Raw genomic sequence first — 19,909 nt, forward strand, 5'->3', positions numbered from 1 at the left:
TTGGAGTAATTCCAGATGTACTTTTAGTCTCTCTCAACTGCTGCAACTTTTCTATTGTCAATTTGATGCTGGTTATTTTTGGTTTCGGTTTTTCGTAAAACAGAGGAAAAAAAAAAGGAAAAAGAAGAAGAAAAACCCAAACTCTGCATCTCTGCGTTGTCAGTTTTAGGCTGTAAATTCCAACTATCGATAAAAGCTCAAAACACACGTGATGGTGAAGTCCTCCATAGAATCACGGCATCAACCATGGTGGAAAAGCCCTTTAAGCTCATCCAGTCCAACCGCTCCCCAGCACTGCCAAGGCCACCACTAACCCATGGCACTGAGGCCTCGTCTGCGTGGGGTTTGAACACTTCCACCCTGCAGGACACACTCAGCCCTGGCCGTGCCACATCCCACCCTCTGCCCAGGCAGTGCAATGGCTTCATACAGCAGCGGGTGCAGGCGGAGCACAGCAGCGCTGCGAGCCCCATGGGCTGCAGTGCTGTTGTGGCGTTGCTGGTGCTGGATGCACCCCGGTGTCTGCAGCTGATGGGTGAGGTGCTGCACGGCTGATTCTCTCCCCCCACCCTCGAGGGGCTGTCACAGACCCCGGCTGGTCCCTGCCAAGGCTCTGGCCAGCAGCAGCTTTGGCACTTGCTGGCTCTGCACGTCCCGGTCCCATGTGCTGGCTGCATTGTCAGAGCAGCGCAGTCCCAGGAGTCTTGTGCCCAAAGCCTCAGTCTTTACCCTGCAGAGCAGCTGGATGAGGCCACAAGAGCCATCAGTGCTGGGGCAGAGCAGGGCTGGCCTCAGGCACTCATCCCCTTGGCTCAGGCCTGGGGATCTTTCCTTTGTGGTGGCACTGAAGCCTCCTCTTGTGCCCATCTTGGTGGCCGCAGCCAGAAGCAGGTTTGCCATTAGAGCTGCGCGGAGTCACTCGGCTGCATTTACTGAAGCAGTTAGGGTGGTTGGTCAAGGGAAAGCAAATGGTGCCTCCTGTCCTGGTCCCAGAGTGCCCAATGTCATCCCCCCGCCCCCACCAGCGATAAAGGGAGCATCAAACTGGTACCAGGGTTTGGGCTCCTTTCCAGCTTTCCTTTCACACCATCTCCCATCCCCTGTTCTGGAGAGAGGAGCTCAGCAGCCTCATGTTCCCTGTGTCCTGGTGCTGCTCCTGGTCCCTGGGACCAGCACTTTGCTCAGCAGGGACACACTGGCTCTGGGGATCACCCTCCATGGTGCAGCCTGAGCTGTAACCCCCCTTTTCCCGCAGAAGAGGTTCTGCTGCGCACCTTGACACCGGGCAAACCAGCCCAGCTGAGCCTGGGTGGCACCGGGTGGGCACTGGGTTCATCAAACCAGGTCCCACACGGGTCCCTGCCTGGCACAGGTGCGCAGGGGGGGCACATCCCCAGCGCGGTGCCGCAGCCCCATGGCGCCGGGACAGCCCCATCCCACCCCCCCTGCACCGCGGCGCTGGGCCCGCCGCTCTCTGTGACTTTTTTTATTAAACCGTTAGTTTCTCTCTGCCGCGGCCGCACCGGGGCTGGGCCCCAATGTACAGAAACCTCAATAATCTACAACTGCTGCGGAGAGCCCCACCTCGGCGGCTCCAGCTCCTGCGCGGCCGTTATTGTACAACGGGGGGGGGGGGTTAAGACTGTACAAAGAGCTCTGCACTGAAATAAAACATTGTACTCCATAAAAACAGACAGGAACGAGCGGGGGGGGGCACGGACCCCTTTGGGTGAGCCAAGCCCCCCTCCAGCGGTCACACCAGTGCGGGGGGGAGAGATGCTGCAGGAGCTGCTTGTACCGAGATTCCCCTTTGCACTGGCATGGGACACGCAGGGAGGGGGGGGTGGGACCTGCAGCCACCCCCAGGGCAGCCCCGCTCTGCTCAGAGCCCCCCAACAGCACAAACACGGGGGGGACAAGAGGAAGGGCCCTGAGGTGGGGGGGGGACACGGGGCAGCGCTGAGCGGTGCCACCCGGAGCAGGGGGGGGTTTGACCTGTGCAAAGAGCCCGGGTGGCATCAGCCGGCGCCACAGGGACTGGAGTGATCGTCCCAGCCCCGGTGTCCCAGTCCTGGTGTTGCTGCAGGAGGCGTCCCTTGGGCACAGGGACCCCAGGGCCAGGGCTGGTTCCCCCCCTTCACATAATGTGACAGGGGTGGCACCTCCCGTGGGGAATGTGCCCCCCCACGACAGCAAACCTGACCGTGGAGGTAGAGACTGTGCCCAGCAGGGACACAGAGCCACAGCCACGGCCACATCCCCGAGCCCAGGGCCCAGAGCTCCAACCACCACCAGCCATGGGCAGTGGCTCCTGTGCAAGACTGGGACCCTCTGCCTGCAGTGCCCAGGGGACACGGGATGGGCAGCGCTGTCCCTGTGCTCAACACGTCACCCCCACCAACACCAGCACCTGAGCGGCAGGTCCCTGGGTCCAGCAAGGTGGGAGCAGGGTGGGTGCTGCACTATGAGACATGGGGAGCAGGGCTGGTCCCCCTGGGTGCTCGGTGGACATGCAAGCCATGGGGAGGGTGAGGAGGGCAGCTCCTGCCTCCTCCAGCAGTGCAGGGGCTGCAGTGGGGTGCAGAGGGGACACAATAATTACAGGGCTCAGACAGGCCTGGGGGGGACAGGGCAGGACCAGCTCCTGCTCATCCCAGCTCGTCCCGGCTCATCCCGGGCCTGCTTCAACGCGACGGGATCCTCCACCAGTGCCTCCCAGTGCGGAGCCGCAGCTCCAGCCCCGCGGCCACCTGAGACCAGGGCCTCACCCACAGCCGATCCCAGCCCTGGCTCCAGAGCTGCCGCTGCCCCGCGGGCCCAGACCCTGTGCCTGGACAGGGGCTCCCGCGCTCACGCGTCCGACAAACAGCTCTGGATGCGGTCGATCCATTGCTGCGCCCCCGGCACGTCCTGGGCACAGAAGTTGTAAACGCGCTTCGTTGTCTTCAGCTGCAAAGGAGGAGGCAGGAGGTCAGGGGGGGACGGGGCACTGCAGACCCCAGCCCTGGGACACTGCAGACCCAGCCCTGGGGCACCGCACACTGCAGCCCAGCGCAGCCCAGCACCACACTCACATCGAAGAAGGCTTTCTCATCCACCGTCTTGGGTGCCCCCATGGTAGGGGTCCCTGGGGTGATGGACTCCACCTCGGCCAGGTCAATGACTCCTTTGCACTCTGTGTCCATCCGGCTGTCATAGTACCGCAGCTGCAGGGAGATGTTCCGAGTGGTCAGAGTGCATGGAAGGGATGGAAGGATGGACAGAGCAAGGAGACAGGGATGGATGGATGGATGGATGGATGGATGGACGGACAGATGGGTGGGTGGATGGATGGATGGGTGGGTGGGTGGGTGGGTGGGTGGGTGGATGGATGGATGGATGGGTGGATGGATGGATGATGGATGATGGATGGATGGGTGGATGGAAGGATGGATGGATGGATGATGGATGGATGGGTGGATGGATGGATGATGGATAATGGATGGATGGATGGATGGATGGGTGGATGGATGATGGATGGATAGGTGGATGGATAGATGGATGGATGGATGGATGGATGGGTGGATGGATGGATGATGGATGGATAGGTGGATGGATAGATGGATGGATGGATGGATGGATGGATGGGTGGATGGATGGATGATGGATGGATAGGTGGATGGATGGATGATGGATGGATGGATGAATGGATGATGGATGGATGGATGATGGATGGATGGATGATGGATGGATGGATGGATGGATGGGTGGATGGATGGATGATGGATGGATGGATGGATGGATGGATGGATGGATGGATGATGGATGATGGATGGATGGATGAATGGATGATGGATGGATGATGGATGATGGATGGATGGATGGATGGATGGATGGATGGATGGATGATGGATGGGTGGATGGATGGATGGGTGAGTGGATGGACGGGTGGATGGATGGGTGGGTGGGTTAGTGAGTGGATGGGTGGATGGCTGGATGGATGGATGATGGATGGATGGGTGGATGGGTGGGTGGGTGGATGGATGGATGGGTGGGTGGGTTGGTGAGTGGATGGGTGGGGGGATGGATGGGTGGGGGGATGGATGGGTGGATGGGTGGATGGATGGATGGATGGATGATGGATGATGGATGGATGGATGAATGGATGATGGATGGATGATGGATGATGGATGGATGGATGGATGGATGGATGGATGGATGGATGGATGGATGGATGGGTGAGTGAGTGAATGGATGGGTGGATGGATGGGTGGGTGAGTTAGTGAGTGGATGGGTGGATGGCTGGATGGATGGGTGGATGGGTGGATGGATGGATGATAGATTGATGGATGGATGGGTGGATGGATGGGTGGGTGGGTGGATGGATGGATGGATGGATGGGTGGATGGGTGGATGGATGGATGGATGGATGGATGGGTGGGCGGATGGATGGATGGATGGATGGGTGGATGGGTGGATGGATGGATGGGTGGGTGGATGGATGGATGGATGGATGGGTGGGCGGATGGATGGATGAGTGGGTGGGTGGATGGATGGATGGGTGGGTGGGCGGATGGATGGATGGGTGGGTGGGTGGATGGATGGATGGGTGGGTGGGCGGATGGATGGATGGGTGGGTGGGCGGATGGATGGATGGGTGGGTGGGTTGGTGAGTGGATGGACGGGTGGATGAATGGGTCAGTGGGTTGGTGAGTGGATGGGTGGATGGGTGGGGGGATGGGTGAATGGATGGATGGGTGGATGGATGGGTGGATGGATGGGTGGATGGATGGATGGATGGAGGGAAGGAGGGAGGGAAGGAGGGAGGGAGGGAGGGAGGGAAGAATGAGTGGATGGATGGAGGGCTGGAGAGATGGATGGATGGAGGAATGGATGGATGGATGGATAGATGGATGGAGGGATGGAGGGAGGGACGGATGGAAGGATGGATGGAGGGATGGAGAGAGAGACAGATGGAGGCAGGGAAGAATGGAGGGAGGAAGGGATGGGTGGATGGATGGAGGGAGGGATGGAAGGATGGATGGAACAATGGAATGATGAAATGATGGAAGGACAGAGGAATGGAGGGATAGAAGGATGGAGGGATGGAAGCACAGACAGACCTCAGGCCTCACCTCCCCTCCGTACCTGATGTTTGGTTTTATCCAGCACAAACCAACGAGGCTTCCAGGGTTTCATGAAGGCTCCTTTCTTGTACAGAGACCCCTCGTAGGACCTGCAGGGACGGGGCAGCGCGTTAGGGCGAGAGGGAGAGGAGGGATGAAGCACAGCTTGGTCTGTGGCGTCAGTGGGGACAGGAGGTGATCGTGGTCCCACAGAGCACCCACAGAGCATCCCCCCAACACCCTGGGCCCTGCTCCTGCCTGTTCTCGCTCTCGGACGTGTGGAACTGGCTGTAGAGGGTGCTGGTGCTCCTGCGACCACCCGGCTTCCCGCTGGACGGGGTGGACGTGCTGCTGGTGTCACTGTCCAGGCTGAGGTTGAGCGTGGAGCCCACACCGCTCTCCTGCAGGTACACCCCAAGCGAGCGGCGGTGGTGGGACAGGCCCGAGGACATCAGCAGGGAGCTGGGGGTCTGTGGGAGCAGAGACCACAGCGTGAGGAGAGTGCCCAAGCACCAGCACTGGCATCTGCTGCATGGGGCACCCTGGGCACAGCCACCCCTTCAGCCCCTCCATGGACCTACCCTGCTGCCCTCCTGCCGCGCCTCGGTGCGCTGGGAAGCTTTCACCTTGTCCCACGTGTCCTTCCAGCGCTCCGGAATCTGCCCCAGCTCCATCTCCAGGTTGTGCAGCTCCTAAGCGGGGGTTCAGGCATCAGACCAGGAGGGGACAAGACCCCTGGAACCACTGTCAGTGCCCTGGGGCTCAACCAACACCAACCCCACCACAACCCCACTGCTGGGACACCAATGGTGCTTCCCCAGGGGCTGTGCTCACCTCCAGCAGTTTAGAGATGGCATCGGGCTCCACGCGGCTCCGGTTGTCGTAGCAGGGCCAGATGATCTTGCGCTTGGTCTGTGGGGCTCCGGTGTCCTGTCGATCCGCGTCCTCCACCGGCTCCGGCTGCCCCTGTGCCAGCTCCCAGTCATAGGAGGGGCCCTCGGAAAGCGTCTCCTCTGTGTAGTAATCCCACACTTTCAGGTTGGAGATGTTGCTGTACGGCCTCAGCACCTGCAGGAGCACAGGATGATGCCCAGAGAGGGCAGGAGATGGCACTGGCCATGCTGCAGGGACACCGCCTGAAGAAGGCTCCTGAAGGGGAGACCTTAGAGCAGCTCCAGTGCCTAAAGGGGATACAGGAAACCTGGACAGTGGCTTTGGCCAAGGGCCTGTAGGGACAGGCCAAGGGGAATGGCTTTAACCTGCCAGAGGGGAGACTGAGATGAGCTCTTAGGCAGAAGCTCTTCCTTGTGAGGGTGCTGAGGCGCTGGCACAGGGTGCCCAGAGAAGCTGTGGCTGCCCCATCCCTGGCAGTGTTCAAGGCCAGGTTGGACACAGGGGCTTGGAGCAAGCTGCTCCAGTGGAAGGTGTCCCTGTCCATGGCAGGGGTTGGAACTGGAGGAGCTTTAAGGTCCCTTCCAACCTAAACTATTCCGTGACTCTCAGGGGCCTAACTCTGCTCATGCTCCCCAGTGTGGCAGACAGCCCCTTGGTGGGCAAACACCTTGGTCCATCCAACAAGGGACTGCTCCCTCAGCTCCATGTAGGTGCTGGAGTGTGCAGGGCAGGACTGAGCTCTCACCTCCCCATCCTCCGGAGCATACATGTAGTTGAAGAAGATGGGGGCCTTCTTGTTCAGGCGGTCGATGTAGTCCCAGATGGACTTGTAGACCTGCTGGCTCTTCCTCTCCCCCTTCTCCTCATACAGGAGGCCTGAGGGGAGCAGAGAGGGGATGAGGTGTTCTGTGAGGACACGGTTCTGTGCTGCCATCCCTGTGTGCCCACACACTGCCCTCACCCAGCTCAATGCGCTCGTAGTCCGAGTCCAGCAGGAATGTCCGGAAGCGGTTGGAAATGTAGTGGTAGCTCAGGAACTTCAGGTAGTACTGGCTGAACTCGAACTCCATGGGGAACTGCAGGTGGATCTGCAAGGAGCAGCATGGGTGAGACCCCCGGGACAGAGGCTGCTCTGGGACCATTCCCTGCTACAGGAAGAGCTCCTGCCCCCAGTGCTCCCGAGATCCCGGTGCTCGGAGCTCACCTGGTGCACACAGTCCAGGAACTGCAGGAAGATGGGAGCAAACCCGCTGCTCTGCCCCGCCAGGGTCTGAGCCCCACGGTGGCTGAAGCGGTGCCCGAAGCTCAACCACTCCTTCTCCACAAGCAGGCGGAAGCCTTCCAGCGTCCGGTAGTAGGGGTCGGACAGGAGCTGCACCAAGGACACAACCTGCAGGGACAAGAGGGGCTTGAGATGCTCCATAGAGGGGTGATGGCCACGGGCAGGTATTGTGTTCGGCATCTGGAGGGCTCCTACCTGCGTGGTGATGTCCCAGCCGTCCTCCAGGCTGACCAGCACTGAGGAGCCCGTGTCCAGGAGCTCCACCACCAGCACCGAAATCTGCAGGATCTTGTGGATCTGCAAAGTGAGGGACAAGAGTCACCAGCAGAGTGCAGGAAGCTCGTCTGCTGGTCCCTGTGCAAATGGAACATTCCTCCTGCAAGTGAGTGAGCCAAACGGAGCAGAGCCCAGGGGTTACACAGGGCTGTGACACAGAACCCTGACGGAGTGAGTGCAGAGAAGGCCCATGGAGCTTTTGCGAGGGCTGGAGCAGCTCTGCTCTGGAGCCAGGCTGAGAGAGCTGGGCTGGGGCAGCCTGGAGAAGAGAAGGCTCCTGAAGGGGAGACCTTAGAGCAGCTCCAGTGCCTAAAGGGGATACAGGAAACCTGGACAGCAGCTTTGGACAAGGGCCTGTAGGGACAGGCCAAGGGGAATGGCTTTAACCTGCCAGAACAGGGGAGACTGAGATGAGCTCTTAGGCAGAAGCTCTTCCCTGTGAGGGTGCTGAGGCGCTGGCCCAGGGTTGCCCAGAGAAGCTGTGGCTGCCCCATCCCTGGCAGTGTTCAAGGCCAGGTTGGACACAGGGGCTTGGAGCAAGCTGCTCCAGTGGAAGGTGTCACTGCCTGTGGCAGGGGTTGGAGCTGGATGAGCTTTAAGGTCCCTTCCAACCCAAACCATTCCATGATCCTATGATTCTGTGACAACTGACCTGTGACAGCCACTCAGACTCCTCCAGGGAGCGCAGGTAGGCGATGCTGGGGTCCGTGGAGGGGCAGCCAGGCACACAGGCCTTCATCAGCTTCTTGAAGCTGGCCTTGACCTGCCGCACATCGAACACCTCGATGGGAACCACCTCCCAGTGCTGCAGCGGGTCCGGCTTCACTCCCTGAACAAGGAGACAATCCGTGCTGTCCTCAGACACCCCAGCAGACCCACCACCCCCAAATAAAACACTAAAATAGCGTGTTCAGTTCTGGTCCCCTCACTACAAGAGAGACATTGAGGTGCTGGAGTGGGGCCAGAGAAGGGCAATGGAGGTGGTGCAGGGCCTGGAGCCCAAGTGTGATGGGGAAGGGCTGAGGGACCTGGGGGGTTCAGTCTGGAGAAGAGAAGGCTCAGGGGGGACCTGATGGCTCCCTACAAGTGCCTGAGAGGAGGATGGAGCCAGGAGGGGCTGGGCTCTGCTCCCAAGGAACAAGGGATGGGACAAGAGGAACCGGCCTCAAGCTGCACCAGGGCAGGTTTAGATGGAGCTGAGGAACAATTCCTGCCCCAAAGGGTGCTCAGGCATTGGAACAGGCTGCCCAGGGCAGGGCTGCAGGCACCGTTCCTGCAAGTGTTCACACAGCGTGGAGACGAGGACTCAGTGCCATGGGTTAGTGGTGGCCTTGGCAGTGCTGGGGAGTGGTTGGACTGGATGAGCTCAAAGCTCTCTTCCACCCTGGCTGGTTATATGCTCCTATCAACCATGTGTGTGTTCCCCCCAGTGATGCCCCTGGGGTCACCTTGAGCTGGGACTTGTCCCCAATGATGTAGAGCGAGGCGCGGTGCGGGCGCAGGAAGCCGGGCTCGGCTGTGCCGTTGTGGTGGGTTCCCAGCAGCTCCTTCCCCGCCAGGCGTGACCCGATCTCCACGTTCAGTGCGTAGCTGCTCATGCGCCCGCTGGCCCGGATGCTGCCCCATTTGCCTGTGGGACAGCAGCATCAGGAGGGGTTCTGGGCGTCCCGGCAGCGTTGGTGTCCATGTCCCCCCCGCCGTGCTGGTGCAGGGGCCAGCAGCTTGTCACCACGTCACTCAGCCATGGCCAAGCCACTGTCCCCGGTGGCACCCAGCAGCACATGCAGGAGGCGCTGGAGCCAGGTTTGCTTTTGCTCCTCTCTCCTTGCTGGGTGCTGTGGGAGTCCTGCCTGGTGCAACCCAACCCAACCCCGGCACGCCTGCACCCATTACCCAGCCCCGCCACCACCACCCAGCACCAGCAGCGTGCAAGGAGCCCAAAGCAAACCTGAGCAGAGGAGTGGGACGGGCTGGGACGGGCTCAGTACTTACCCCCAGCGCCGGGAGCCAGCGACATGCTCAGTGAGGTGTTAGCAGCCCGAGGGGGGGATTGGGGTGTTAGCGTTGTGAGGGGTGGGGTGTGGGTCAGTGATGGGTCAGCACCAGTGAGGGGTGTGGATGGGGGTCAGTGACGGGATCAATGCTGTTAGCACTGGTGTGGGGTGTGGAGGGGGGTCAGTGTTGTGGTCAGCCCCAGTGAGGGCGGTGTGTATGGGGTGAGTATTGTGGTTACCAGCGTAAGTGGTGTTTATGAGGGGCTGTGTCATGGTTAGCAGCAGGGCAGGGTGTGTACAGGGGTCAGTGACTGGGTCAGTGTCATGGTTAGCACCGGTGAGGGGTGACAGGGGGTGCATGAGAGTCAGTGTTGTGGTTAGCACTGGTGACAGGTGTGCAGGGGGGTCACTGTCATGGGAAACACCGGTGAGGACTGACAAGCAGTGCGTGAAGGTCAGTGACGTGGTCAGCACCAGTGTGGGGTGTGGATGGGTGTCAGTGGTGGCGTCAGTGTCATGGTTAGCACCAGTGAGGGGCGACAGGGGGTATATGGGGGTCAGTGCTGTGGTTAGCACTTGTGTGGCGTGCATGGGGGTCAGTGCTGTGGTTAGCACCGGTGAGGGGTGTATGGGGGTCAGTGTTGTTGTTAGCACCGGTGAGGCGTGCACGGGGGTCAGTGTTGTTGTTAGCACCGGTGAGGGGTGTATGGGGGTCAGTGTTGTGGTTAGCACCGGTGAGGCGTGCACGGGGGTCAGTGTTGTTGTTAGCACCGGTGAGGGGTGTATGGGGGTCAGTGTTGTTGTTAGCACCGGTGAGGGGTGTTTGGGGCTCAGTGTTGTGGTTAGCACCGGTGAGGGGTGTATGGGGGTCAGTGTTGTTGTTAGCACCGGTGAGGGGTGTATGGGGGTCAGTGTTGTGGTTAGCACCGGTGAGGGGTGTATGGGGGTCAGTGTTGTGGTTAGCACCGGTGAGGGGTGTATGGGGGTCAGTGTTGTTGTTAGCACCGGTGAGGGGTGTATGGGGGTCAGTGTTGTGGTTAGCACCGGTGAGGCGTGCATGGGGGTCAGTGTTGTGGTTAGCACCGGTGAGGGGTGTATGGGGCTCAGTGTTGTGGTTAGCACCGGTGAGGCGTGCATGGGGGTCAGTGTTGTTGTTAGCACTGGTGAGGGGTATATGGGGGTCAGTGCTGTGGTTAGCACCCGTGCAGGGGCTGGCGGTTCCGTACCTCGAGGGGTGTCACGGCCCTTCGCCGACGCGCACTTTGGGGTGGACAGGGTGATGACTTTAGCTCGGTGACCGAGCCCTGGCAGCACAGACAAAGCGACTCAGCGAAGGCACCCAGCGAGGGGACCCACGCTGCCTGGACACAGGGCACCCGGAGCCCCGGCCGCAGTGGCTGCAGCAGTGATGGGGATGAAGGAGATGGTGGCTCCAGGTGCTCAGAGGGTCCCTCCCTCCCTCCCTGCAGCTCAGAGCCTGGGGTGAGGAAGCATCTACTCTACATCACTGCCCCGAGGCGGGGCCTGTGTGAGGCCCCAGAGGCAGAGTTCCCTCACACATCCTCACCTCCACGGCTAATAGAACCAGGCCCATCGTCCTTCCCTCCCATCACCTGCTTCATGAGCGATTCCAGCTTAGGCTGCCTCTTGTCGGCGTGATCTGTAGCACCAACAGAACGTCAGCTTTTGTCTCGCTGGGCTGCTCTGGGGTTCTCCCACCTCACCCCCCAGCACTGCTCAGGATGGAGGGCAAGGGACCAGAGGAAGCAGCACAAGCAGGAGCGCCGGGGCTGGGACCCAGCATGCAGGGACACCTTCCAGCGGGAGCCACACCACGGCACCCACTGCAGCAGCACAAAGGGGGGCTCAACCCTCCTGCAGCACTGCTTCAGCATTGGGGGTCACCCAGGCACTGCCACAGCCCTGCAGCCGCTGCTCTGAGCTCCATCACCACCATGCCAGGTCTGCCACCCCAGCACTGGCCTGACACCCCCTCCTTTAGCCACGGCTCTGGGCATGTCCCCAGCATGTGCCAGGAGGGGCTTTTGGCACATCCTCTCTTCCCCGGGCTGCAGGGAGCCCCTGGCTGGGTCCCCATGGTCCCTCTGGCCCCCAGTGAGCTCTGCAGCAGTGATGAGGTGGAATGGTTGGGACAGAGGATGAATGACACTGGAGTAGGACAGTCATGACAGCTCTGCCACAGCTGGAATGGGCAGGATGCTCACAGAGCAAAGGAGACACAGACTTACCGAGGCTTCATATGACAGCACCGGGTGCCACTGGTGCTGAGAGCTCAGCTAGCAGGGCCTGTCCCACCAGGTCCTCAGCAAGCACCCAGATCCAGTGCTCACAGGTCCCAGGCCACTGGGGTTCCCAAAACCAATCCCAACCTCATCCACGAAGGCCCAGCCAGAGTTGGGAGCTGTGGAGCAGCATCTGCTGCCTCCTCTGAGGTGGGACATGGGGGCCAGCAGCTCACCCGGTGCCCAGGGTGTGGGATGGACACCATGACCCATGGCTGCAGTCCTGGGGCATGAGCACGACCCCTCCTGTATCCCTGTCCCTAAGCTCCTCACCTGAGCTGCTCATGTGAGCCGAGGTGAAGCCACTGAGTGTGTTGCGCCCGCTGGCATCAGCGTAGTGCGGCATGGAGTTAATGACAGCCTGCAGGTACTTCTCCTGCTCCAGGCTCGTGGAGTCTGCCTGCGAGGGGCCTGGCGGAGAGTACGAAAACCACCGTGAGACACGGGGAGGGCTCTGCAGCACGGCCCTGGCACGGGCAATGCCCTGGGGATGGAGGGGATGGAGGGGACAGAGGGAATGGAGGGAACGGAGGGGATGGAGGGCACAGAGGGTACAGGCACCTGCAGTGGGAGCGTTCTGGGACTTGAAGAGGCCCACAACGCCCTTGCCATGCAGCCCCCCTGAGCGCAGCAGCACGGCTTTGGTGCGGGAGTTCCTCCAGCACACCACGGGGAAGCGGTTCTGGCGGTAGCAGCGGGAGATGCGCTGGATCGTGTTGTCCTGGATGCTCTGTGGCACGATGAGCAGCCCGGGGTAGCTGCAGGGGAGAGCAGAGGCGCTGCAGAGCTCGGTGGGGTGCAGGATGAGGCTCCCCCAGCGCCCACAGCCCAGCTCAGAGCCCACTGCCCTCCCTGCCCTGCAGGAGCCACCCCGGTGCTCACCTTCGGCATATGGCATACATGCGGTTGACGGTGGAGATGCGGAAGGGCTCGCTCTTGGAGCGGGTGAGGCTGCTGCTGAGGGTGCCCAGCCCCAGGCGCTGGTAGTCCCGGCAGCAGGCCCGCTCCACCAGGTGGTTGATGGTCATCTTGTCCGAAGGTTTCATGGTGGTGGTGGGGGTCAAAGTGCTTCTGTCCATCTCTTCAGACACTGCGGAGACAAAGGGCTCAGGGTCCAGCATTGACAGTGTCCCATGTGCTCTTAGTGGAGGTGAACAGGCTGGAGGCATCTTCCAACCCACCACAGACAGGGTAGTGCAGGAGCTCCATCCCACCACCTCCACCTGAAATGGTGAAGCACAGCTGCCCCAAAGGGCTGGGCATTGGACTTTGGGGTGAGAGCCTTCACTTGTGAGGTTAAAAGCACAGAGAAGTCAGTTGCTGCCTGCGGACTGGTGTTTTTCTTTGGTACTTTCACAGTGCTTGATATCACTGAGAGATGGGGAACAGCCCAACACTGACTGGCCAGAGCTGCTTCAACAATGGGTCTCATCTCCTCGCTTAGAGGGGTGCAGCTCCAGAGAAGCTGTGGCTGCCCCATCCCTGGCAGTGTTCAAGGCCAGGTTGGACACAGGGGCTTAGATCAAGCTGCTTTAGTGGAAGGTGTCCCTGCCTGTGGCAGGGGTTGGAACTGGAGGAACTTTAAGGTCCCCCCCAACCCAAACGAACCATTGTGGAATTCCATGATATCCATGGCATACAAACTATCTCCATGAACAGAAGGGAAGATCCCAAATCAGCCTTGTCCAGTCTGCTGGATGAGCCCCACACCGGCAGGAGGGACAGGTCCCTGCAGGCACCATTCCCAATTGAAACCCTAAATCCCATCCACATCTTCCCTGACCAGCCTTTCCACCCAGGAAGGTTGTCACGTTCCACACAGAGGACTCCTTCCTGACCCTTCTCAAACCAGTCAAGCTCTTCTCATGTCTAACCTAACCTGACTGCAGCTGAAATTTGGGACTTCTCATCTGAAGAGCTGAGACCAAAGAACTGCCTCCTCTCCACAGGGCTTGCTGGGTACTGGAAGAGTGTCCCACAGCAGATGACAGCTGGCGGACCATTGAGAACCGGGAGAGGCGACCACGGTGGCAATGCAGGGAAGCTCCTGTGCCTGCTGGCCTGCAGAGTGATGGCCACAACCTGGAAGAAGCTCCTGCCCCATCCAACAGCCCGCTCCCAACCTGAGATCTCATCCTCGTTGTCCTCGGGGAAGTGCTGGCTGCCCCTCTGCTCCCACATGGGGGGGGTGTACTTCTTCCGCGTCACGTACTGCCGCCCAATGGTCTTCTTGGCGTTTTTCACCAGGTTTTTGGAGAGCGTCCTGGAACCAGAGAACAGGCTGAGACCCCAACCACCACCTCACGTGGCCACAGCCCTGGCACAGCCCCACGAGCAGCCCCGAAGGGTTGAAGACACCAACACTCAGTCACACCGAGAGCAAAGCAGAGACAGGCGCGTCCCGCACCACCGCCTGCAGGCGCGGGGTGGTCGCTGTCACCACAGGAGGGGAGATGCCACCTCATGGCTCCCTGGCAGGGGGAGCTGGTGCCTTGGTTGTGGAGGGCACCGAGCAGTGGCAGAGCTCCAAGGTTTGCCCATCCATGGATGGAGCTGCCAGGCTGGGCAGGAGCCCCAGCCTCCTATCCCGAGGGAAGCCTTGTCCTGGCTCTAACTCTCACCTCCACACTGGAGCTCCAGCAGGCACTGATTCAGCTTATCCCTGGAGGCTCTACCTTATGGCAAAGGCCAGAGTCACCACAGGGAGGTTTCCAGCCAACCCTGGACATGGCGTGGCTTGTGGAAGGTGACTTGCTCCACACCATGTAGGACAAGGAGAGCATGGCTGGGTTCAGCCGTTCCTTAGGGCATCCCATGGAAAGCAGGAAGGGAGACCTTCCAAAACTTTCAGAGATAAGGCTGCATGGTCAGAATAGGCTCCACATGATGGAGCTCCAGAAGGCAGGAATTCCTGAAGACAGGAATGTGTCATGCCCACACACTGGACCTCATGCTCACCACCTTCTCGGTGCACTCATGGGCTCAAAGGGGAACAAATGAAGGAGACATGGGATATACATCCCACAGGGAATGGCCATGGCCAACCCTGGACAAAGCTACACTGATGAAAAGACTTCTCAGCGTTCACCTGATCAAGACAGGGCTCAAACTGAGACCTTCAGGTGCCTTGTTTGGCTTTGTAAAGTGGCTGGTGAAGGACTTCAACTGCTCCCTGCACGTACCAAGGGAGAGAGAGCCTCACGACAGAGGAAAAACATTGTCCGGAGAATGAATGCTAAGGCATGGAGACCCGGAACGAGAGAACCGAGGTTTGTAGATAATGTGGGGCACTGGAAGCAGCCTTGGAGAGGGGTGACAAAGCCAATCTCACAAGTTCAGACACTGGAGACTCTGCCCAGACCTGGCAGCTCTACAGGTCTCTGGAGGTTAGTGGTAGAGGCACAGCTCCATGTCATGGGGCCACCACAGTGCCATGGAGCACAAGGGTGGCTGATCAATGGATCAACTACCTCTGAGCACGGTGCTGCCGTGGTGAGAGCACACCCTCAGACCTGGAAAAGGGCATTCCCAAGAGACAAGCCCCAGGCCACATGCAGAGCAGGTTAGAGGAAACCCTGGGAGCAGCCAGAGTCAATGCCACCTCGCAAGCTCCCACCCAGGCTGAAGGCATCTTACGTGCTGGAATGGCCAAGGTGCCCGAGGGACATGACCCCCACTGCCAGGCCCTGGAACATATCGGTGACCTGCTGGGAGCTGAGTCACAAACACACGGGAGAGGGGCTTAGAGCAGGGCACAGCAAGCGAGCAGAGCAGCACCGAGCCCAGTCGTGCCTGTCCCTGCCACCGAGCACAGGGTAGGGGCTGGCTGCAGGGCAGCACCTTCAGAGCTCCACCACCCCCAGTGCTCCCGTCCTGCAGTACAGCACAGCCTGGTCCCTCATACCCCTGGAGCCTTTCCCTTGGACACCTCCTCAGGGCTTGTGGGCTGGGGAATGGGGCAGGGATGCCACGGAAGTGGACATCTCACTTCCCACCTCTGACTGGCTCTCTGCTGGGTGTGCAGCACGTCCCCCTTGCAGGGACAAGTGGAGACCCTGCACCAGGACAGGCCCACAAGCAGAGGTCCCACGGACCTTCACCCCCAGCCTGGGGGCTCTGCCCCTGTCCCAAGCGAGCCCCACTCAGCAGCTCTGCAAGTGTACAGAGGAGGGAGAGGAGAAGCCCTGCCAGGGTCGGGTGCCCCTGTGCCGTGTCCCCACCGTGGTACCTGAGCGAGGGGTTCTTCTCCTTGGCCTTTGGCTGCATGGCCTGCTTGGGCGACTGGCCCACGGTGAAGGCGAAGGTGCCGCGTACGTGCTGGGGGTAGCGCAGCTTGTGCAGGTGCTTCCGGAAGATCTCGGCGCTGTCTGAGGCCACCTCCTCGTCGAAGGCGATCTTCAGAAGCTGCAGGACACAGGCGCTGGGTCAGGCTGGGACAGGGCTTTGGAAAGGGCTCATCCCACAGCGCAGGGCACAGCTCAGGTCCCGGCTGGGAACAGATGTGAGGCTGTGCTGCTGTCCCCCTGTGCCAGCTCCTCTGTCCCATTCCTCTTCCTCCTGGAGACCATTCCAGACTCAGCACTGCTGCTTCTCAGCGCCGGTCACTGTGGCTCACAGCACAGAAGATGGGCAGGAAGGAGCAAGCAGTGCGGTTTAGGTGCTATCCTCCAAGCACAAGTCTCCCAAGATGTAAAATGCTGAGTAACTCCTCGTCTTGTGACACCTCTCCCTGGTGTGTTTCTCTACCCCACAAGCTGCTGCAAGGCTTTGCAGAACCACCTCCTAGAACACTGTGTGGGGATGTCTCACCCCTTCTCAGAGCTCCAGCAGACACTGGAGTCGTTGGAAAGAAGTTTACGAGCAAGAAGTTGCTCCTTCTTACAAGAGGATTGTGACTGGAGCAGCTGTGGAACCAGCCTGAGAGAGCTGGGCTGGGGCAGCCTGGAGAAGGCTCCTGAAGGGGAGACCTTAGAGCAGCTCCAGTGCCTAAAGGGGATACAGGAAACCTGGACAGCAGCTTTGGACAAGGGCCTGTAGGGACAGGCCAAGGGGAATGGCTTGAACCTGCCAGAACAGGGGAGACTGAGATGAGCTCTTAGGCAGAAGCTCTTCCCTGTGAGGGTGCTGGGACGCTGGCCCAGGGTGCCCAGAGAAGCTGTGGCTGCCCCATCCCTGGCAGTGTTCAAGGCCAGGTTGGACACAGGGGCTTGGAGCAAGCTGCTCCAGTGGAAGGTGTCCCTGCCAGTGGCAGGGGATTGGAGCTGGAGGAGCTTTAAGATCCTTTCAACCCAACCCATTCCATGATTCCATGGTGCGAGGAAACCATCACGGCTGGGTAGTGCCTTGTCCCAGGGGCTGGTGGAGCCATGGCCACACACCAGTGCCATGCACAGGAGCACCCACAGCCCCTCATGGCCTCACCTGGAATGTGCACGAGCGCAGCTGCAAACCCTCCTGGATGAACTGATCCACCTGGGCCTGGACATTGATCTTCTTCTCTTTGGTCAGCGAGGCGATGGGGAAGGACCTGATCACCACCTGCTCCCCCACTGAGCACAAGCATGGAACAGGTTACACACAGGCTCAGCCCTGTGCAAGCCCAGACCACACCAGAAGCTTGGTGCCATCACCACAGGGAGGATAAAGTGGCCAGAAGCAGGCTGGACATTCAACAGCCAGCCCACGTTGACTTGTACATGATGCCTTGGATGGGCATGAGGTATCATCATCTACCACATGTGGAGAGCAAGAGCAACCACCTCCTTTGTAGTAGTGGGACACAACCATCAAGGTTGTGGTGGTTGTAGAAGCCCCCAGCAAGGTCCAGTGTTGGCTGGGAACCCACTCAAGGGAACCACTGCAGTCCTGAGCTGCAGCCCTGCTCCAGGATTGCTCCAGCCACCTCTTCCCCAGGCACCACCAACCCCAGGAGGCAAAGGACACAGTGAGAAAGTTGGGGCTGTTCATCCTGGAGAAGAGAAGGCTGCGTGGAGACCTCAGAGCAGCCTTCCAGTATCTGAAGGGGGCCTACAAGGATGCTGGGGAGGGACTATTCATTAGGGACTGTAGTGACAGGACAAGGGGTAACGGGTTCAAACTTAAACAGGGGAAGTTTAGATTGGATCTAAGGAAGAAATTCTTTACTGAGAGGGTGGTGAGGCACTGGAATGGGTTGCTCAGGGAGGTTGTGAATGCTCCATCCCTGGCGGTGTTCAAGGCCAGGCTGGATGAGGCCTTGGGTGGCCTGGTTTAAGTGTGAGGTGTCCCTGTCCATGGCAGGGGGGTTGGAACTGGATGATCTTAAGGTCCTTTCCAACCCTAACTATTCTATGATTCTATGACCTTACCCAGGGGGTCGGTGGGAGTGCCTTTGAAGATGATGCGGTACGTGGTGAGGAAGATGGCTCCTTCTGCAGGGAGCAGAGGTGGGCCACCAATATTCCCTCCAGCAGCTTCCTCCCGCCCATCAGGCATGAGGTACACGCGGAGCCCTTCCATCACACACTCCTCTCCCACCAGCAGGTTGGGGCGCAGCAGCTTTGGCTACAAGGATGTACAATAGGAAGTTCAGGCCCAAGCGTACTGTGGAGGGAGACTTGAAGGTTCCCACAGCACCAGAACCTTCCACAGCAGCAGGCTGGGTCCATACCTTCTGGATGGGAGGAAGCCTCTTGCTCTCCCTGTGCACGGCATCCAGTGTCTCTATGTGCATCTGCACGATATCTGTGGACAAACATGAAGTTAGAGAAGGAGAGCGAGTCCTGTCCTACACAGCACCCAAGCACGCTGCCAACCCACCCTGTAGCACCTTTCTCTTGCCCTTCCTACTGCTTCTTGCAGAACCATCTCCTGAGCAGCCCCCTGGGGTGATGTGGAAGGATTCCCAGTGCTACCACGGAGTTACCCAGTCCCCAGCACTGCTGCAAGGTGTATTACCAGGGATCATGACGTGCAGCCCCTTGAGGTGCTCGTTGGTGACTCCACTCTCGGTGCAGACTTTGTCCACGAAGCGGTTGATGAACCTCACCACGTAGTTGGCCACATCCGAACTCTCTGCGTCCTCAAAGCCACTTTCTGTGTCATAGCTCTCAGCCACGCTGCCAGCGATGCTGCCATGAGGAGCGAGGAAGTCAAACCTCAACATCTCCTGTGCTGTGTCCTCACACCACAGAGCCCAGGAGAGCTCCTGCTCTTGATATGAACCCACCAGAGCTTCCACCATTGACATGAACCCAGGAGAGCTCCCAGTCTTGATATGAACCCAGGAGAGCTTCCACCCTTGATACGAACCCAAGAGAGCTTCCACCCTTAGTATGAACCCAGGAGAGCTCCCACTCTTGACATGAACCCAGGAGAGCTCCCACTCTTGATATGAACCCAAGAGAGCTTCCACCCTTGATATCAACCCAGGAGAGCTCCCACCCTTGACAGGAACCCAGGAGAGCTCCCACCCCTGATATGAACCTGTTACGAACCCAGGAGAGCTCCCACCCTTGATATGAACCCAGGAGTGCTTCCACTCTTGATATCAACACAGGAGAGCTTCCACCCTTGGTATCAACCCAGGAGAGCTTCCACCCGTGATATGAACACAGGAGAACTCCTACTCTTAACATGAAACACCCTTGGGCACTGCAAGCTGCTTGCATCCTGCTGGCCACTGAACGATCCCAATGCTCTGAGTGCTCCTGTGTCCCACCCCACTTCCCAGCCCTGCTGACCTGTTGGTGACGAAGCTGTTGCTGACGCTCTCCACATCGCCCAGGCCGGAGCTGCGGAGCAGACGGTTCTTGCTGGTGTCTAGGGGCAGCAGCAGGTAGCTCATGCGGTTGGCGTAGTGGATGGCCTGGCTGAAGACAGTGCTCTCCTCCTTCTGGATCAGCTCCTGCTGCTTCTCTCTGCTCATGGTGGGCCAGAGCCTCAGCTGCTCCGATGCTATCTCCAGGGCAGACTTGGCTTCCTGTGGCTCTTCTGGGCTCCCCTGAAGGAGGTGGAAGAAGATCAGTCACCTCTATGGACAGACCTACCAGCCTTCCCCCAGTGTTCCATAGAAAC

General features: G+C 59.6%; 1 protein-coding gene across 4 annotated transcripts in view; it reads right to left on the reverse strand.

The window, feature by feature from the left end:
- Positions 1–1,471: 1,471 nt before the first annotated feature.
- SBF1 (SET binding factor 1) overlaps positions 1,472–19,909 on the reverse strand; it is a 60,376-nt gene continuing 41,938 nt past the window's right edge. Inside the window, exons 19-42 of one of the 4 annotated variants that reach the window (XM_080633272.1) lie at positions 19,576–19,835; positions 18,791–18,963; positions 18,504–18,577; positions 18,202–18,397; positions 17,276–17,403; positions 16,083–16,258; positions 13,978–14,117; positions 12,737–12,944; positions 12,416–12,612; positions 12,128–12,265; positions 11,119–11,211; positions 10,778–10,855; positions 9,006–9,187; positions 8,210–8,386; positions 7,477–7,578; positions 7,204–7,389; positions 6,961–7,087; positions 6,745–6,875; positions 5,940–6,173; positions 5,687–5,797; positions 5,364–5,575; positions 5,128–5,215; positions 3,075–3,206; positions 1,472–2,949 (exon numbers count right to left, since the gene is read on the reverse strand). In XM_080633272.1, coding sequence (XP_080489398.1) covers positions 2,851–2,949; positions 3,075–3,206; positions 5,128–5,215; positions 5,364–5,575; positions 5,687–5,797; positions 5,940–6,173; positions 6,745–6,875; positions 6,961–7,087; positions 7,204–7,389; positions 7,477–7,578; positions 8,210–8,386; positions 9,006–9,187; positions 10,778–10,855; positions 11,119–11,211; positions 12,128–12,265; positions 12,416–12,612; positions 12,737–12,944; positions 13,978–14,117; positions 16,083–16,258; positions 17,276–17,403; positions 18,202–18,397; positions 18,504–18,577; positions 18,791–18,963; positions 19,576–19,835 — 3,642 coding nt within the window. In that variant the 3' untranslated portion in view covers positions 1,472–2,850. The remainder of the gene's footprint in view (positions 2,950–3,074; positions 3,207–5,127; positions 5,216–5,363; positions 5,576–5,686; positions 5,798–5,939; positions 6,174–6,744; positions 6,876–6,960; positions 7,088–7,203; positions 7,390–7,476; positions 7,579–8,209; positions 8,387–9,005; positions 9,188–10,777; positions 10,856–11,118; positions 11,212–12,127; positions 12,266–12,415; positions 12,613–12,736; positions 12,945–13,977; positions 14,118–16,082; positions 16,259–17,275; positions 17,404–18,201; positions 18,398–18,503; positions 18,578–18,790; positions 18,964–19,575; positions 19,836–19,909) is intronic. The other 3 variants (XM_080633274.1, XM_080633273.1, XM_080633275.1) reach the window with 3 other exon arrangements.

This window comes from Psittacula echo (genome assembly GCF_963264785.1).
Source record: "Psittacula echo genome assembly, chromosome: 1".
Lineage (NCBI taxonomy): Eukaryota > Metazoa > Chordata > Aves > Psittaciformes > Psittacidae > Psittacula > Psittacula echo.